The sequence below is a fragment of the Gobius niger genome (assembly GCF_951799975.1).
Source record: "Gobius niger genome assembly, chromosome: 3".
Taxonomy (NCBI): Eukaryota; Metazoa; Chordata; class Actinopteri; order Gobiiformes; family Gobiidae; genus Gobius; species Gobius niger.
In genome coordinates, this window is record NC_136854.1 from 1784108 (window position 1) to 1803702 (window position 19595).

The 19595-nt window shown below is 44.9% G+C and overlaps 2 protein-coding genes across 2 annotated transcripts in view; both read left to right on the top strand.

Annotated features, from left to right (window-relative positions):
- Nucleotides 1-19595, top strand: part of LOC306960557 (NACHT, LRR and PYD domains-containing protein 3-like) — a gene marked incomplete at both ends in the record, with an annotated part of 243675 nt that overhangs the window by 130183 nt on the left and 93897 nt on the right. Inside the window, one exon of the mRNA XM_079552991.1 lies at nt 5484-5547. Coding sequence (XP_079409117.1) covers nt 5484-5547 — 64 coding nt within the window. The remainder of the gene's footprint in view (nt 1-5483; nt 5548-19595) is intronic.
- On the top strand, nt 10064-18479 carry LOC306960414 (stonustoxin subunit beta-like; the record flags this gene model as incomplete). The annotated part of the gene is made up of 2 exons (XM_079552846.1): nt 10064-10250; nt 17950-18479. 2 exons carry the CDS (start codon nt 10064-10066, stop codon nt 18477-18479), a joined length of 717 nt encoding a protein of 238 aa, XP_079408972.1.

A 19595-nucleotide genomic window follows, 5' to 3' on the forward strand; every position in this document is an offset into this window, starting at 1 on the left:
TCCCACTCTCGCCTGAGCCTTTGTCACACACCGGCCTCACTCTTGTCCCAAGTAGCTTTGGTGCTGGCCCACTGTTGCCTCAGCCTGAAGGCCCCCTGTCCTCAGCCTGGGCTGCTGTTCCAGATATGAAGCTTGTAACACAAGCCTATAAGTAATGTATGTCTATCAAAGATAACAAACGGATACAGGAGAATCAGAAAAAGACGTTGCATCAAACTTTTCATACTTGTTGTAGGAAGACACGTTTTACTGTAATGTGGAACGAACCAGAGGGGTGTTTAAATGGAACACCTCTCTGCAATGGGCTGCACGAGTGAAGAGGGGGAAGGGAATACACAATTGTGTCACATTACTTGGTTCTCATTGTGTACTTTTATCAGGCTCGAAAATATGTGAATCATGTGAAAAAACAAAGAATTGGAAAATTGTCGTGGCAGTGTTTGAACTGGCAACCTCCTATACCAGAGACCAGCACACAATCACTGAGCTATAACTACATACTATCGTTGATCTGATGTGGGCTAGTGTTCTCTAGAATAACGCTCCAATATTAGGTCCCAGCACCTGAGGAGAGGTAATTTTTGGTCAATTTTCCTCCTCCATTTTCTAGATTGTTTTCGACATAGTCCCTGGTGTTGCCTCAATAGTTTCCCTACTATCCTGCCATGTCTTTAGTTATGTAAATTCTGTAAGCGTTCTTTCCACTTTTTTCATGAGGGTGGGACCATAGGTTCTGAATTATGTAATTTCCAGTAGGTGCCGAGGAAAAAAAAAATAGATAAAAATAGTACAGGTCAGAATTGATCCAGCAGCCTCATGGTTATGAACCCAATGCTCTACCTATGACACTATACAGGCACAATTAAAATACTAGCTGAACAAAAGAATGTCTTATGAAACTCCCCGTGCATTAGAAATGTTAGGACTAGCTACCTCCTTCACCTAAGATGACCTTTTACCACTGAGATATAAGTCCATACAAACATGGGCCTGATGAGGGCAAGGCTTCACTAAATTTCTGGGCCGAAATTAGGGGACAGCACCCCACTGGAGGAGAGGGAACATTTCCCCATTTTTCATGAGGGTGGGACCATAGGCGGTAAATCATGTTCTTCCCAGAAAGGGCCAAAAAAAGAAAGAAAGAAAGAAAGAAAGAAAGAAAAAAAAAAAAACTTATGAAGGTAAGAATTGATCCAGGGGCCCCTTGGTTATAAACCCAATGCTCTGCCCATGACACTATACAGGCACAGACAATGTATTAGTAGAACAAAAGAATATCTTATGAAACACCCGCACTCATGGCTGAGACAATGTGTACGGTGGTCCATGTAAAATGAGAAAGCATAAGAAAAGTGTGAAGGCTGTGTTAGGACTAGCTCATTCACTGAAGACAACCTTGCTACTACTGAGATATAAGTCCATACAAACATGGGCCTGATGAGGGTGAGGGTTCTCTCAATTCTAAGGCCAAAATTAGGTCTCAGCACCCCACTGGAGGAGAGGGATCATTTCCCCATTTGTCATGAGGGTGGGACCAGAAAGTACCGAGTCCAAAAGGAAAAAAAAAAAAAAGCTGATGGCTGGGATTGATCCATCAATCTCACATATAGGAACCCGGCACTCTACCAATGGAGCTTCACAAGCTTAGTGAATTCTGCAGCCAATTTAACATTAATGTTATGAAAGACTGCACTTGTGTATTTGCAGAAAACGGAAATTACAGCTTAAGCATTAATATATTTCATTCTTTTTAATTAGGGTAAATTCCTCTGACCGGCCAAAGATTTGATGAGAGGGTGCACCAGCCCAGCAGCACCCTCCATATAAAGAATATTTCGTTGAGAGCGATATAGTACGAGGAACACACAGAGGGACGGACAGGAAACGGGTAAACTAAACTTCCTGTTACTATAAACTTTAGAAAATGTTGATTTTGGAGGCAAAACCATGGAAATTGAAGCATCTTTCTGTGACAGAGGGGTAGTATAAATATGTAAGAGTCTAAAATTGTAGCCGTTGTGAATAAAGGAGGAAATTTGGAAAATTGACGAATTTCAGAGAAAAGTCTTACAGAGGCCACCATGCTGCCTGGCTGAGACCTCTGGCCATTTCCACGGAGGATGGGTGGGACCACTTAGAACCACTTAAAACCCACTTAAGGCCCGTGGATAACTTTTGATCCCCAACATGTGTAGATGAGTTAGAAGCGATCAGAAGCTCATTCGGACAAACGCCCACGGAGGAGTTCGTTCAAATGCGACATCAGCGTGGAGGCAATTTGACTTTTCCTCATTTTTCCACTCAAAATAGGGGACTTCCTGTTTGTCAGGGGGCGGGGTCATAATGATGTTTTTTGCTGGTCACGACCTGGACAATGTCTGTGCCCAAAGGCGCGAGTGTGTGTCCAAGTTGGTGGAGGCTCTCCGTCATTGAATTTTTTTTTCAATTTTGCAGGTGGCGCTGTTGTGCCATTTTGCATGTCCCACATTGGACACCCAGATTTTCATAAACTGTTCACCAGACTGAATTTTTCGGTGATTTTTAATTGAGTTTTCGCGCACGTTCAGGGTGTCAAAATCCAGTTTTAAAAAGTGGTACGGATAGAATAATAATAATATTCTGAGCAAAAACAATATAGGCGTTTTTCCATTGTAGCTGTTTTCACACATTAGACATTTTCGGAAAGCTCTGGCCGAGTCCTATGCGTCTGTCGTGGTCGGAGGTCGCTGTCGTGTCCGTTGTGCACTCCGTACGCCATCGAAGCGCCCCCTGGTGCCCCCCCTGCGTTGCAGAAACAATAGTCCCTATCGCCATGTATGGCGCTCGGGCCTAAAAATACAATAAACTTTATATGTTGGTGAAGTTGTGCTCAGAGATCTGTATTCTGTGAGTGGAAGCTCACTTCTTTCTCTCCGCTGTGTCTCCATCTCAAAGATAAAGAACATTCAAAAACCACAGCCATGTCGTCAACGACCATTAGGCTCATCATAAGAGACTTTAGGGTAGGAAAAGTGATGCCTGTGGCTCTTTTAAAAAAAGACACAGACTTGGTGACAGCTCGATCAGAATTATACATGCATTTCCTGTGACGTCACGCATTGTTGTGGCCGCCATTTTGAATATCGAAGCACCGAACACCGTTGTTAGGCCATCCACCTGTGGCGCTGTGGGATGTACAATACCCTGTCTCAAGAAGGGACTCGCTTTCTACAAGATTCCTGAAGTCCAGTTCGTCGACAGAAATGGATCATTGCCCTCAGGAGAGACCACTGGACCCACAGCCGACTCCCAGCTGTGCAGTGAGCACTTTGGTTCAGGTAAGTGAAGCAATGAGGAAACTTTGTAGCGTAAACGAGGCTAGGCTACAAACAAACGCTAGGCTATCTGTTTACATGAATATACTCTGGCCTAGGCTGTAGCTCCAGGCCAAAAGCTTTGGGTAAAGCCAAACTGGAGGAAATGTGCTCGGTAAAGGCGGGGGAAGTTAAAATGTCGCCGACTGACCCGTGTGAACTGCCTGTTGGGGAGAGCGACGTAAACGTGTTAACTTTACCCCGATCCATAGCTGATAAAACCATAAACTACCGATAAAACATGACTCATAGTGGACTAAAACAAAATAACAGTCCTCATAGCTTTACTGTTTGAGAGAGATGAGTGCGACACATGCTAACGTTCACATAAGGCAGATACCTTTATCTGTTTATTACTTACCCTTCCTGTGACCAAGAACATTTTGTGCTTCTTCACCTGATGTATCTTTGCATCCGTGATCCATCCTGAGGTAAAGCAGTGATAGTCCGGCATCACCGGTGTAACGAGAGGGATTATGGACCACATACATGTCGACAGATGTCCGCAAACGTCAGATGCGGTGAACTGTCACTGGTTTTAAGTGTTGTTAAAAAAATCTCCAGACAGTTTATAAGGATTAAATCCCAAGGTTTCGATCTTCATTGTTTGTCTGTTCAGCTCATCTGCTCAAGTGTGCAATTTTTTGATGTAGCATCTTGAATTCAACTAGTTGACGCAGATAAATACTGTTGCATTAGCCAGCGGTGTTCAAAATGGCGGCTAGAACAACAGAAGTCACGTGACTGAAGTGCATGTATAGCACGTTTTTCTGAGAGAAGGAAACAGTCACTTCATTCTCAATATTTCAGCTCTCTGCGCATGTCCTGCACGTGCGCAGCCAAACAGAGCGTGTGTGTTATCGCTAACGGCTAAACTGAGGGCTATAGACCAGCGGCTCTCAAACTTTGAATCAAAAGGTCAGAAAAATTCAATTCATAGAAGTCAAAGGCCCCAAACATGTATGCTGTGCTCATTATCACTATGTTGTAAACATTTAGTGAAAATGTAAAATGCATTCGTAAATATGATCATCAGAGCATTTTAACATGAGCATAAACATGGATGATCTAAATCGCTCAGACGCTGTGATTGGAGTTCTTGAAAATGCACATTCACTATAAGTTGTTCTTTCCCAAATAACTATTTCTTCATATAACGATTTAGATTTAACCAGATCACTGCTATATTTTCTTACACATTTTAGTCTTCCAAAGCTCCCACTTTCTCACAAACAGAACCTCTGACTGAGCCTTATGCCAGTAAAGTTGGATTAGTCTGACAATTTTTGCATCTCTGTTTCAAAAGAGCAATTCACTTTCCCAAAAGAGGAGCTTCATGTCTCCAACGCCGGAAACCTGTATATTAATAATAACAGTTCTATGATCAGTTATGGGCTTCGAAATAATGTTTATTCTAATACTGTCTTCATTCAATGATCTTGATACAAGCCTGAACGGACCTCATGAGCTTATTGTTCACAGCTGTGTCTGACTGTGACTCCGGGTGAATTCAAACACAACTTAAGGATGTGGATTCCTATGAAGTGATTCACGATTGAGAAACACCCATAGACTCCACTCAGAGAACCTGGGTTACTAAGTAACCTGAACATCGATCGTGTCGGAGTCGCCTCTAAACTCTGCTCTGTGTTCACAGACCTGCTCCTGGAGCCGGCCCGGTGTCAATGAGAAGTGATCCCTCTGAGAGTAATTTTATGGACTTTAAAGCAGAACATGGACCACAGTAAGTCATTATTATTAAACCACTTTCAACATTTATTGAAGATGGTAAATAGTGAAATATTACAATTGTTATAAATGCTCCACATACATTATCAAAGATATGTTTATTTTCCTGATTTACCAAAGTGCACTGACAAAACAAAACACATAGAAATTTAATGCCGTTAATCTTTTTTGTTTTGTCAAATAAAGACCAGAAGGTTCTGAACCAGGCCCCGATTGTGAGTCCTTCAAGAGCGACTGGTCCATGATGAGCCCACTGAACTTCTCCTCAGATCTGTAAGATTGAGTTTGTTTAAACACAAGGACAGACAGTGGTTTCATGAGGTTCTGAAAGTGTGAGAGAAACAGCTGAATCCTGAGGTGTTTGTTGTGTCTCTGTCGCAGAGTGGAGCAGGCTCCAGAGGTCAGAGCTCAGCAACATCACACTCAGCTGGACTCCATATTTAAGGTGTGTCCTTCACTGAAGTTTGGAGATGTTCAGATGAATGGACTTGTTTCACACAGATCTGACACTGACTGCATTTGTGTTGTTTCTAATGTGTCTGTGCAGCTTCTGCAGGAGGACATCTTCACCTTTGTCCAGAAGGAGCTGAAGAAGCTCCACAAGGCTCTGAGCACAGATCACCCAGAATGCTTAGAGCCTGATGAGGATGAGGATGGAGAGGCTTTTCTGAAGATCACTGTGAACTTCCTGAGGAGGAGGCAGCAGAAGGAGCTGGCTGAGCGTCTGTGGAGCAGTAGGTCCATTTCACTCAGTCATTTGATCTTCTCTGAGACTCAGGCTCTGTCTGTGTCTTCATTCAGGGAGATGTTCTGGAGTTCTTCAGCGTAAACTGAAGCGTGACCTGCAGCAGAAGTGTCAGTGTGTGTTTGAGGGCGTGGCTAAAGCAGGAAGCCCCGCCCTCCTGCAGCAGATCTACACAGAGCTCTACATCACAGGGGGAGGGGCCTCAGAGGTCAACCAGGAACATGAGGTCAGACACATGGAAACAGCCTCCAGGAAAGCAGGCGGAGCAGAGACGGCCATCACATGTGAAGACATGTTTAAAGGCCCCGCGGACACAGAGGCGTCCGTCAGAACAGTGCTGACAAAGGGAGTGGCTGGCATCGGGAAAACACTGCTCACTCAGAAGGTCAGTCTGGACTGGGCTGAAGGCAAAGCCCACCAGGACGTCCAGCTGCTGTTCCCCTTCACTTTCAGAGCACTCAATGTGCTGAAGGACAGGAGCTTCAGCCTGGTGCAGCTGCTCCATCACTTCTTTAGAGCAACAGAAGAAGTGAGCAGCTTTGAAGATTTGCAGCTGCTCTTCATCTTTGACGGTCTGGACGAGTGCAGACTTCCTCTGGACTTCACCCAAACCAAGGCCCTGACGGAGCCCACAGAGAGCGCCTCAGTGGAGGAGCTGCTGGTGAACCTCATCAGGGGGAGCCTGCTTCCCTCCGCTCGCCTCTGGATAACCACACGCCCCGCGGCGGCCAATCAGATCCCTGCTGAGTGCGTCTCCATGGTGACAGAGGTGCGAGGGTTCAGCGACCCACAGAAGGAGCTGTACTTCAGGAACAGGTTCAGAGACGAGGCCCACACATTCATCTCCCACATCAAGACGTCCCGAAGCCTCCACATCATGTGCTTCATGCCAGTCTTCTGCTGGATCCTCTCCACAGTCCTGGAGCATGTGCTGAAGACCAGAGAGAGAGCAGAGCTGCCCAAGACCCTGACTCAGATGTACATCCACTTCCTGGTGGTTCAGGCCAAAGTCAAGAACATCAAGTATGAAGGAGGATCTGAGACAGACCCACACTGGAGTACAGACACCAGGAAGATGGTGCAGTCTCTGGGAAAACTGGCCTTTGAGCAGCTGCAGAAAGGAAACCTGATCTTCTACGAGAGTGACCTGAGCGAGTGTGGGCTGGACGCTGCAGCCGCTTCAGTGTACTCCGGAGTCTTCACACAGGTCTTTAGAGAGGAGCCAGGCCTGTACCAGGACAAGGTCTACTGCTTCATCCATCTGAGTGTGCAGGAGTTTCTGGCTGCTCTTCACGTCCATCAGACCTTCATCGACACTGGAGTCAACCTGCTCTCCACAAAAACACAGAAGTCCACTCTGCTCAAAGTCACACCTAAACTGAAACATCTGCACCAGACGGCTGTGGACCAGGCCTTACAGAGTCCAAACGGACACCTGGACTTGTTCCTGCGCTTCCTCCTGGGTCTTTCACTGCCGACCAATCAGAGCCTTCTCCAAGGTCTGCTGACACAGACAGGAAGTAGCTCCCAGACCAATCAGAAAACAGCTGAGTACATCAAGAAGAAGCTGAGTGAGAAAGTGTCTGCAGAGAGAAGCATCAACCTGCTCCACTGTCTGAATGAACTGAATGATGGTTCTCTGGTGGAGCAGGTCCAACAGTACCTGAGCTCAGGACGTCTGTCTGAAGGTGGACTGTCTCCTGCTCAGTGGTCAGCTCTGGCCTTCATCTTACTGTCATCAGAAGAAGCTCTGGAGCAGTTTGAGCTGAAGAAATACTGTGCTTCCGAGGAGGCTCTGCTGAGGCTGATGCCAGTGGTCAAAGCCTCCAACAAAGCTCTGTGAGTGAGGTCTATGTAAGTATGAACCTTCTAAACTTCTCCTAAAACAGTGTGTTCTCTCCAGACTGAGCAGCTGTAACCTGTCAGAGAGAAGCTGTGAAGCTCTGTCCTCAGTCCTCAGCTCCTCTAGTCTGACAGTCCTGGACCTCAGTAAGAACGACCTGAAGGACTCAGGGCTGAAGATGTTGTCTGTTGGACTGAAGAGTCCTCACTGTAAACTGGAGCAGCTCAGGTCAGAGGGTTTACTCTTCATCTCTGTGAGTTTGTCATTTCTATGACTCTGTTTAACCCTGTGTGTTCAGACTGTCAGGGTGTCTGATCTCAGAGGAAGGCTGTGCTGCTCTGGCCTCAGCTCTGAGGTCCAACCCCTCCCATCTGACAGACCTGGACCTCAGCTTCAACCATCCAGGAGACACAGGAGTAAAGCTCCTGACTGCTCTACAGGAGGAGCCCCACTGCTCACTCTCCACTCTCAGGTGAGGACAGTTATTATACAGTTATTACACAGTTATTAAACAGTTATTACACAGTTATTACACAGTTATTACACAGTTAATACAGTTATTACAGTCGACACAAACAAACTGTGGATCTGATTCTGTGTCTGTTTCAGACTGAGTCCTGCTGGAGAACAATGGATGAACTGCAGATGTAAGTCTGACTCTTAATGTACTTTTAAAATGTTGGTTGCTCTGAGAAGATTTGCTGTTGTACAAGTTTCTCTCGTGTCGACAGCTGCGATATTGACGTCAGAAGAGTTTGAGCTGTTTTCACTCAAACCTTTAGAACTGAGATCTTCATTATTATTCTGGAAAAAGTTCATTGAAGCCATATGTCGGAATGGGCACTGTTAAATGAAAAGGTCCAGGATGGGGCAGTATCGAAAAACAAAAATTGTTTCGCTGCCAACTTTCTGTACTTTGTTATCTCCATATATGACCACAGCGAGTCTAAAAAAAGCAACATGAGCGTGTGCTCAGATAATTAACCACTTCAGCTCAAATGCAGAAGTAAAACAATCACTTAGTAAACTTTTGTAATTCGAGATGGCCGAGCCATGGTCTGAGGATCTGAACCTGGACTAAACCAGGACTTAGACTAAACCAGTTGTAACCCAGGTCAGAGTTGAGTGCAGGACCCAACACAAAAGAGTGCGGTGAGGGACACATTTTAAAAGCTCATTGCGGGAGGGGGGTGGGGCATCACAATGTGGGAGCGGGCGGGCGGGATGATAAACTGCTGTCCTGCAAACTAAATGTTTTTTTCATTTTCATTTCATTCATTCATTTCCTTTTGAGAATGAGAGCATTCGTACTAGGGCTGAATGATTAATCACATTTGCAATTTAATCGTGATTTTACACAACGCGATTTCGAAATCGCAGAGGCACGCGATTTCGGCCCATGCAGCTGATGTCCGCGGCCCATAGAAGTGAATGTAGCGGCGAGAGACGCCACTGACGTCCGCTCCGCGCTCCACCGCCTGCTTTTGTTTACTTCTCCGTCTACTTAAGGTGCGCGATAGATCGTGGATGTACTGTGAAAATATCAGCGCATATAAAGCAGCCACCGCTCAGGACTATTGCTTTTACCTCCGTTAGCATTGCATTAGCTGCAGCGCTACACGCTCTGATGCTCTGATCACAGAAACTTTCCCCTGGATTCAGCTGATCCTTAGCTGATGTTCAGAGTCCTTTGTGGCTCACTTTTGGGAATGTTTTGGATAAAGATAAGAACTTATCTCACAACCACTGACAAATACACAAGAGCAAATGGCAAGAAATTATTTAGGCTATTTACAAAAAAAAAAAAATCAGTATAAGCTTATTTGAAATGATGTAGGCTAAATGACTATGTAGACTATTTTGAATTATATTCCATGAGATTATAAAGGATTTAAGAGTAAGTAATACTTTATTAAATCAGTTGTAAATATTTAATTGTATTGCAACAAAAAGCTATTAGCGGAAAATCTCAATAAAACTAAATCGCAACATTGATTGAAAAAAATCGCAATATTGATTTTTGGCAAAATCGTTCAGCCCTAATTCGTACAGCAGAATCACTGTGTTCAACGTCAAAACTGATAGAAACGGTTATAGGCTCCTGTCACTGCGTAACACGGGCAAACGCACGTCACTCTATCAAGACTCAAACAAAAAGGGTGAATCAACACAACTGGACTTACTTTTATAAAGAGCTGACAGTTTCGCTGTCCATCCAGAGAGCTTCCTCAGAGCTGTTGTCCGTGGTGACCACACCCAGCAGATATAGACGCGGTGGGCGTGGATGGTGAATACCCAGTGACGGCAGATGACGTCACTGGCGGGTGCCCCAGACATGGCCCGGGTCCAGGCCGTGTCTGGGGCCCCATCCGGATGGCTCTGTCCCAGGTGTTGGACAGCTGGAACCTAAGTCCCCCTCGTCTGTTGATGGCCGGGCGCTCTCTCATATATGGCTTCCTTGACCCCTCTCTCAAACCACCGCTGCTCCTTGTCCAACAGACACGTATCTCTGTCCTCAAAGGAGTGGCCCGTCTCCTCTTTGTGCAGAAACACAGCCGAAGTCGGGCCAGACGATGTTCTCCTCCGGTGCTGAGAGAGGCGCTTCTCTAAGGGCTGAGCTGTTTCCTGCCCTTGGGGATCTTGTCTTTAGGGTGTACTAACAGGGAGCATAAGTGTTGAAAGGTTTCAGTGATGTATGAACACCGTGTTTGGAGAAAATGCGTTTGAGCTGTTCTGACAGGTTAGCCACATACGGGAGGGTGATCTGAGCCTTTTGTTTATTCAGTGTTCTGCTTTTGGGCTTTCTATCAAGACAAACTCGTCAACAAACGCATACGCTTCATATCAAATGTACGGTGGCCGAGAGGGGTCACAACAAATACAAGCGCCACAACAAATGCAAATGCTAAAACAAATACAAACGCCACAACACAACAACTTTGAGCCATAACACAACAACTTCACAAAAGCCACAACACAACAACTTAACAAAAGCCAGAACACAACAACTTAACAAAAGCCACAACACAACAACTTAACAAAAGCCAGAACACAACAACTTAACAAAAGCCACAACACAACAACTTAAGGAAAGCCAGAACACAACAACTTCACAAAAGCCACAACACAACAACTTAACAAAAGCCACAACACAACAACTTAACAAAAGCCAAAACGGAAGTGACCGGGCAAAACGGAAGTGACCGGAGCCCGAAATTATTAGCAACTAAAAACACTGTTACGCTGTATACATTGTAAAGCAGATCAAATATAGCTTCACTACACAGAGCTACAAACGAGGGATTCCAGGAGGAAAAGTCTATTTATTAATAGCTATTGGCTTGTGGAACCGTAGCTGTCATTAAGCTAGCTTTAGCCGCCTCACCCGACGCACTTTATTTCAATTCATGTTCTGCCCACGGACGTGTATTTACATCACCTGTGATCACAAACAACGCACAAGAACCCGTTTTAATAAACTATATTCAACAGAAGACTTCAAACTGACGCGTTATTGATGTAACCGGACTATTTGATGTTGTAGCTGTGCTTCTGTAGATACTTAAGCCTGTTTGGATTTATATTTCACTGTTGCCAAACTGATCGAATTAATGAGACTAAACGGGTCTAATCGATGTGGCTTTCTGTGGCGCCGCTGTGCGTCAGGGTGCACGGGTTGTGGCCGCTCTACATGGGTCACTCAGGGCAAGCTACAGGTGTGCGCGTGCAATAGCCAAAAGTTCTATTCCTCTCCACAAAGCAAAGACGCACAGAGCATGGCACGCGCAAAATGCAGCTGCCTTTAAATATAATAGCCTGAAGAGAATAATAGCAAGAATTCATCAGCTATTTACTTCAATCATTTTGTGAACTGAGCCAATAAGATCAGCCTATAACATGGGTTTCGAAATTCCGCCTCCATTTTAGTGTAATGGCGAGGCCTGTTCCTGTGAAACGAGAAAAATAAAGCATTTTGTTATGAAAGCTTTCTGCTCAACAGATTGCATGAAGTAGGCTATATTCTTCCAGCTGTGTGTGCGTTATGTGATAGCGGGCATATTCTTTAATTTTGCAGGCTAATGCTGCAGCCCCTTTGACATGACATTTAAGTTTTTTAAACTTGAAGTTTTAAAATGTCAACATCATCAACATAGGCTATTTTATTGATAATTATTATACATATATATATATATATATATATATATATATATATATATATATATATTATAATTAGATAAAGATTATTCTGTAAAGACGCGCAACTCAGTCTGGAAAATGGTAGATTCAGTCGGTCGGTGAGGACAAAAGTTCATGTTTGCCCCATAAAGACCGAGCTGCACCGGGAGGAACAGGTGCTCTGGACCACCAGTGGGAGGCTGGTGTCCTTTACCTGGAGCAGTTCTTGGGGGCCTGCTGCGCGAAGTTTCCCATATCCAGTGGTGCGTAAAAGAGGTCCGCGCTAATGGTGACCGCCCGGTGAGAAATCCTTTGCGTCTTACTAACGTTGTGCAAGTGACAAATTACTGATAGCTTCGTTGGAGTAAAACATCTGATCTATTAAAGTGCCAGACATCTTTCCGCTGAACTCGTATGCAGCGCACAAGTAAACTCCATGACTGTAGCCCAGTTGCAATCCGATATTGTGAAGATCTCCTCAAATAGCTATTTGACCAATCAATACGAAACCAAAAGTGTTGTAATGCTCGCCCGTCCTCTCTACGAGTCTACAGTACCCGCATGTGAAAAACCGTTGTGGAAGATCTTCACAATGGAAAGATCTGCCCATGACCATGCCATATGTTCCCCATGCAAACCAGCCGCCAGCCGTGCGCCCTGCCGCACAGCGGCGCCACAGAAAGCCACATCGATTAGACCCGTTTAGTCTCATTAATTCGATCAGTTTGGCAACAGTGAAATATAAATATACTGTACATGTGAAACATATCCAGAGACATAGTGTTAGGCTTCCAAACAGGCGTATGTATCAACAAAAGCACATCTACAACATAGTAAGAGTCCGGTTACATCAATAACGCGTCAGTTTGAAGTCTTCTGTTGAATATAGTTTATTAAAACGGGTTCTTGTGCGTTGTTTGTGATCACAGGTGATGTAAATACACGTCCGTGGGCAGAACATGAATTGAAATAAAGTACGTCGGGTGAGGCGGCTAAAGCTAGCTTAATGACAGCTACGGTTCCACAAGCCATTAGCTATTAATAAATAGACTTTTCCTCCTGGAATCCCTCGTTTGTAGCTCTGTGTAGTGAAGCTATATTTGATCTGCTTTACAATGTATACAGCATAACAGTGTTTTTAGTTGCTAATAATTTCGGGCTCCGGTCACTTCCGTTTTGCCCGGTCACTTCCGTTTTGGCTTTTGTTAAGTTGTTGTGTTGTGGCTTTTGTTAAGTTGTTGTGTTGTGGCTTTTGTTAAGTTGTTGTGTTGTGGCTTTTGTTAAGTTGTTGTGTTGTGGCTTTGTTAAGTTGTTGTGTTGTGGCTTTTGTTAAGTTGTTGTGTTGTGGCTTTCGTTAAGTTGTTGTGTTATGGCTAAAAGTTGTTGTGTTGTGGCGTTTGTATTTGTTTTAGCATTTGCATTTGTTGTGGCGCTTGTATTTGTTGTGACCCCTCTCGGCCACCATACAAATGAGTCAGTGCAACACGGCACATTCAGCCAGACTTAACTCCTCAGAAAAAGCATAAAAGCTCTACACTCACTGTGCACTCAATCCTCTGGGGATCCGTCGTAGAACTCTTAACCTCTTTATCCATGATTCTCACTCGTCGTGTGATTTGCTCCATTTGGAAAAACTTCTTTAGCATAATCCACAACAACAGGCCTGTCTTCACCTGCCCCGCGCCCATTTTACATGTCTAAAGTTGTAAATAAGCCTTAACTTATCCATAGTGTAGCTGCTGTAATCATGTGATGTTGTGGGAGGCAGTAAGAAGTGCGGGAAAGACACACTTCTTACTGTCAGCACCTGCCGTCGCTCCTCAGGTGCTGAAGTTGTTCCGACGGCTTTTCCTCCTCCTGTGGTCGTTCCTCCTGATGTTTGGGAGCCAGTTCCTGCCAGCCTTATTGCCACCCCCATGAAACTGAAACGCAGCCTCACCGTGTTTAGTGGTGACTTGAGGAACCACCAGGAGACCCCTTCCTGAGGATCTCAGGGCCTGAGATGGTTCATACAGCAGTAACACGTCAGCTATAAATTTTGGACCATGAAGAGACTTGTATACAAGCAGAGCTATTTTAAAATCTATTCTCTGAGCGACAGGAAGCCAGTGCGGAGACCAGAGCACTGGACTAATGTGGTCGTATTTCCTGGTTCTGGTCAGGTCTTGAGCTGCAGCGTTTTGAATAAACTGCAGCTGTTGAACCGTTCGTTTAGAGAGGTCAGTGAACAGGCTGTTTTAAGCGAGTCAGTTAAAATTCAGGTCTGAGTCCCTGATTACTCCTAGATTTCGGAGAGGGCGTCACAAGAGGAGCTATAGGAAACAAAAAAAAGGGACAAAGGTGGAAGACTGCGGAGGGAGCTGTGCAGGAGGAGGAGGAAGGAGGAGGTGGAGCTGACCAGTGCAGGACTGTGTGTTTGTCTTGATAGATTTAGTCTGTGTTTGCCCGTGTTACACAGTGACAGGAGCATAACTTAGTTTGGGGTTGAACTGGTGGGACTGTCCCATAGACTGTGAACAACCTTTGCTATTCTACACTAGGCTATATGGACAGGCCCGACACTGAGCTGGTCTACTTACTTTTTGTGTAACTCGATTTGGCAATGAGCCCAATGAGTCGGGGAGAGCACGGCGGAGCGAGACGCCTCTGCTCCGCCTCTAACCCGGTGTGTGGAGCAGGCGGTCTTGTCCACGTCTTCTTGCACTGGTCAGGACTCCTGCAGTGCAAACATCCACATTTTGTGGGATTTGTGACAGGAGCGGGGCAAAACATCGCAGATGCGGGAATGAACATCACAATCCTTTGCAGGAAGTGGGCAGGAGCGGTACTGCACCATGTGGCTGCGGGCGGGCGCATGACTGTCCAGTGCAGACCTCTAACCCAGGTCTTCACCAGGACTGAAGAGGGAACTTGAATTTTTAGGCAAATTAGCATAATGTTCTGGACCCTCAAAATCCCAGTTTCAAAAGTTAAAGCTGAAAGAAATTGTTACACAAAAGTGGGATTATATTTTGAATGATATATGTTTTTCTTTGCTCTTCCAGAGCCGTGTAAAACTTCACTTTTTACAGTGTCAGCCTTTCATTTGGAAGAAACGGAGTGAAATTCAACATTTTTATTGTATTTCATCAGATTGGAGCTCATTCCCATTGTCGGTACATGAATACAATCACTGTATTTTCTCCTATTGAATATAATGGAAATAAGGCATTTCCAATGGATTTTACCCTGAAAATCTCACTGAAATACAGCATAAAATCACTTAATCTGTGACATCAGGGTTTCATTTGGAAGAAAATCTGTTAAAGCAGTGCTAAGTAACTCTTGCCTCTTGAGGCCACAAGCGCAACTACAGGTGTCGTAGCAAGTTACGATTTTTTAACGTATTGTCTTGGAGAGTAAATACTGTGCTGACAGGAAAGCAAAGGGATATTGTTCATCCAATTATATAATGGAAATATTCTTTTTTCACTCAAACTTCACTGTAAATACTGTTTAAAGTGACGCTAGCCCGCAGTTAGCTTTGCCCGTTAGCCTGTTAGCTTCTTCTTCGTGATTCTATTAGTGTGTATTGGTTGCACCGGTCCGGTGGCAGTCAAGTTGCAAACATGGTTTTCTGGCCAGAGACACCAAGGGGAGATGAAAGATCCTCCAATCATCCCATGAACACTTGTATTACCCCCAGAGGCACCACGGGAAGCATTTAGTAAGGTAAACACGCTACTTAGTGCTGCTTTAAATTTGACATTTTTACTAATCATCAAATTCTTTTTTTTCTGACAGTTGGAAAAGCCAGTGTTGTTTCATATTCCACAGTTTGTAAACTCTGTGTTTCTGTGAGAACCAGAGCGCTGTGGGCGTAGCCTAAACTCATTTTTTTTGTTTATAAATAGTAATTATCAGCTGAAAGTGACCTGAACACACAAAATAACCTGGACAAAGAGCTCAGTCTGGATTTATTCTCGTGTTTCCTCAGGTTTACAAACCTGAGACTTTTCTGCTTCTAAACTAACCCCTGATTGTGACGCTCCCACTGAGCTGTTTCTTCACACTCAACATTATTGTTGATAAATCACTTGTTAATATTAATAATATTCATATATTTTATATAAAACATAAAGACAAACAAATCCTGTAGTTTCCCCTGGGCCACAGCTTCAGTATAAACTGACTGTAAACACATGCATCTGTTACAATGTTAGAAAAGTGGAAAGTTCTGAAATGCAGTGAAAATGTCAAATTCAACTCCTTTTCTTCCAAATGAAACGCTGACATCACAGATATGTGACTTTTTTCCTGTATTACAGTGAGATTTAAAATGTGAAGTTTGATGTGAGAAAAGTCCAGGTTCTGCCATGGCTCCATTATATCCTAGTGGGAAAATAACATGATTTCATTCATCTGGACGACAGGAACAAGGTCCAAACTGAAGAAATACAGGACAAATGTCAAACCTGACTCTTGTTCTGCAAAATGAAATGATCAAATATATGACTTTGATACTTGCAAATAAAGGGTTCCATCCATCCATTTTCTTCCGCTTTATCCGGGGCCGGGTCGCGGGGGCAGCAGTCTCAGCAGAGATGCCCAAACTTCCCGATCCACACACACCTCCTCCAGCTGTTCTGACCCCGAGGCGACACCAGGCCAGCTCGGAGACATAGTCCCACCACCGTGTCCTGGGTCTTCCACGAGGCCTTGTCCCACTAGGACATGCCTGGAACACCTCCCGCGGGAGGCGACCAGGAGGCATCCGGAACAGATGCCCGAGCCACCTCAGCTGGCTCCTTTCGACGTGAAGGAGCAGCGACTCTACTCCGAGCTCCTCTCGGGTAACTGAGCTCCTCACCTGATCTCTCAGGCTCCTTCACCCCCAGCAAAGTGACGTTCCAAGTCCCGAACACCAGAAGCTGTGCATGCGGACCAGGTCGTCGAGGCACCTGCCTCTGACTGCCACCCAGTCCTCTCTGCACCCGACCCCTAAGGATCCCTCTGCGGGTGGTGGGTCCACAGGAGGGCAGGCCCACGTCGTCCCTTCGGGCTGTGCCCGGCCGGGCCTCGTGGGCAGAGGCCCGGCCACCAGGCGCTTGAGTTCTGGAGCCAGACCAGGGGTTGGGGCCCCCCGGCTGCGCAAATTAAGGGTTAAAACTCCCAAATAAATCACATGTTTGGTAGTTTTGAGAAGGTGAGAAGTGTTTCCTGAGATTCGTGAAAAAATAAAAAGATGAAAGAATTAGGTTTTTATATTTTGGTTTGAAAAGTGTGTCCATTTGTGTACACCAGGGGGCGACAGAATGAAAACTGAAGGACGACACAAAGGTTAAACCTGAGACTTTATCAGTCCTCACACAGCCCCGCCCACTGTCACACAGCCCCGCCCACAGACACACATCCCCGCCCACTGTCACACAGCCCCGCCCACTATCACACAGCCCCGCCGACTGTCACACAGCCCTGCCCACTGTCACACAGCCCCGCCCACTGACACGCAGCCCCGCCCACTGTTGCATATTCCCGCCCCCCCATCAGACCTCCTGCTAAGGAGCTTTGGATCATCTTTAAACTCCAGATGAATTTCCCAACGTGCTCCACTCTGTGAAAGAGCTTTACCGATGAGCTTCAATTCATTAAACCTGAAACTCTGAGTCATGAACCACAGAGACGTGTTTAATGAGCGACGTCACAGTCACTTTATTTCAACACGTTTGAACTTGAAGAAAGTCATTTGAGAATTAGAACGGAAAATACATTTATTATTTAGAAAAGAACCAAGTTTTGTCTTTGTCTTTAATATTCTTAAATTCTTAATTTACAGGAACTAAACTAAATTTACACCTTCATGAGTCTGATATGTGTTTTGTTCTTGATAAACCACTTTCTAAGAGTTTAAATGTTCAAGTTTTAATAGAAAATATTCCTTAAATGTCACAGTTGTGTCACATAAAATGAAACAATTATATCAATCATGTCTTTGTTGATATATTTAGATTTGAATCTTTGGGTCCATTTCAAATCAATATAAATGTCGTTCTCCTCTAAAGAGTGAACAGGGACTAACTGCTGCTGTGTTTTCTCTCCATCAGATTTCACTGAACTCTCTCTGGATCCAAACACAGCTCAGAGGAACCTCAAACTGTCTGACAACAACAAGAAGGCCACACTTGTGAAAGTGTGGCAGCCGTATCCAGATCATCAGGACAGATTTGAGTTCTGGCCTCAGCTTCTGTGTGACTCTGGTCTGACTGGGCGCTGTTACTTGGAGGTCCAGTGGAGAGGGAGGGTTTATATGTCAGTGTCTTACAGAAGAATCAGGAGGAAAGGAGGAGATGATGACAGTGGGTTTGGACGCAATGATCAGTCCTGGAGTCTGCTCTGCTCTGAAGATGGTTTCTCTGTTTGGCATAAAAACAACCTAACCCCCCTCCCTCAGCCCGGCTCCTCCTCTGGGACAGTAGGGGTGTATGTGGACTGTGCTTCTGGCTCTCTGTCCTTCTACACAATCTCCTCTGAGGAACTGATCCACCTCCACACCTTCAACACCACCTTCACTCACACCCTGATCCCTGGGTTTTGGCTCTTGGATTATGACTCCTCAGTGTCTCTGTCAGACTGAGGATCAGAGTCTCAATTATGCAGATGAGTTTCAGTCACATGACCTTTTCCTGACATTCCTTTCCCAGTTCATTGATAAAAAAGTAAATCATTAGAGATGTTGGAAAATCTCCTTCAGATAAATATATAAAATAACTAAACCGTATGAAGGGAAACTCTCGGTCACGTCTTTGTCTTTTTCTTAATCCTGTTGTTACAGAATCCTGAGTTCAACTGTCATTAAAAAAAATCAATAAATGAATTAATAACATTGATTTAAATATGTGACCAATGCAAAGTGGATTTATTATTTATAATTTTTTATTTTTAATTAACAATAAAATTGTCACTTCTATTACTGTATCGTTCATCTGTAAGTTACAAATTCCCTGATTTTTGTCTTTAAGGTCATTCTTCAAACTCCTAGGTGATTCTAGTGTCGTGTGAATCGACAAGTCAGTCCCTCCAGGATTTCGCGATGTTGCGATCGCAACTACACTGCTCACAAAAACTTAGGGCACACTCAAAAAACACAATGTAACTCCAAGTCAATCAAATTTCTGTGATATCAGACTGTCTGGTTAGGAAGCCACGCTTATAGTGAATCCATTTCACTTGGTGTTGTGGAAATTAAACAGACAACAGGTGGAAATGAGAGGCAATTAGCAAGATCACTCCAAAAGAGGAATGGTTTTGCAGGTGGTGACCACAGACCATTTCCCTGTCTTCATCCTTTGCACCGTATTTTTGGAACACTTTTGCATTTGTCCAGTGTTCTCACCACAAGAGGTATCATGAGGAGCATCTACAACCCACAGAAGCTGCTCAGGGAGTGATGCTCATCCAAAATGGCACGTCCATTCATGCTGTGGCAAGAAGGTTTGCTGTGTCTCCCAGCGCAGTGTCCAGAGCATGGAGGAGATACCAGGAGACAGGCCAGTACACCAGGAGACCTGGGGGGGGCCGACCGAGGTCACCAACCCAGCAGCAGGACCGCTATCTGCTCATTTGTACACGGAGAAACAGGAGAAGCACTGCCTGAGCCCTACAAAAAGACCTCCAGAGGGCCACAAATGTGCATGTTGGTCCTCAAACGGTCAGAAACCGACTCCATGAGGGTGGTATGAGGGCCCGACGA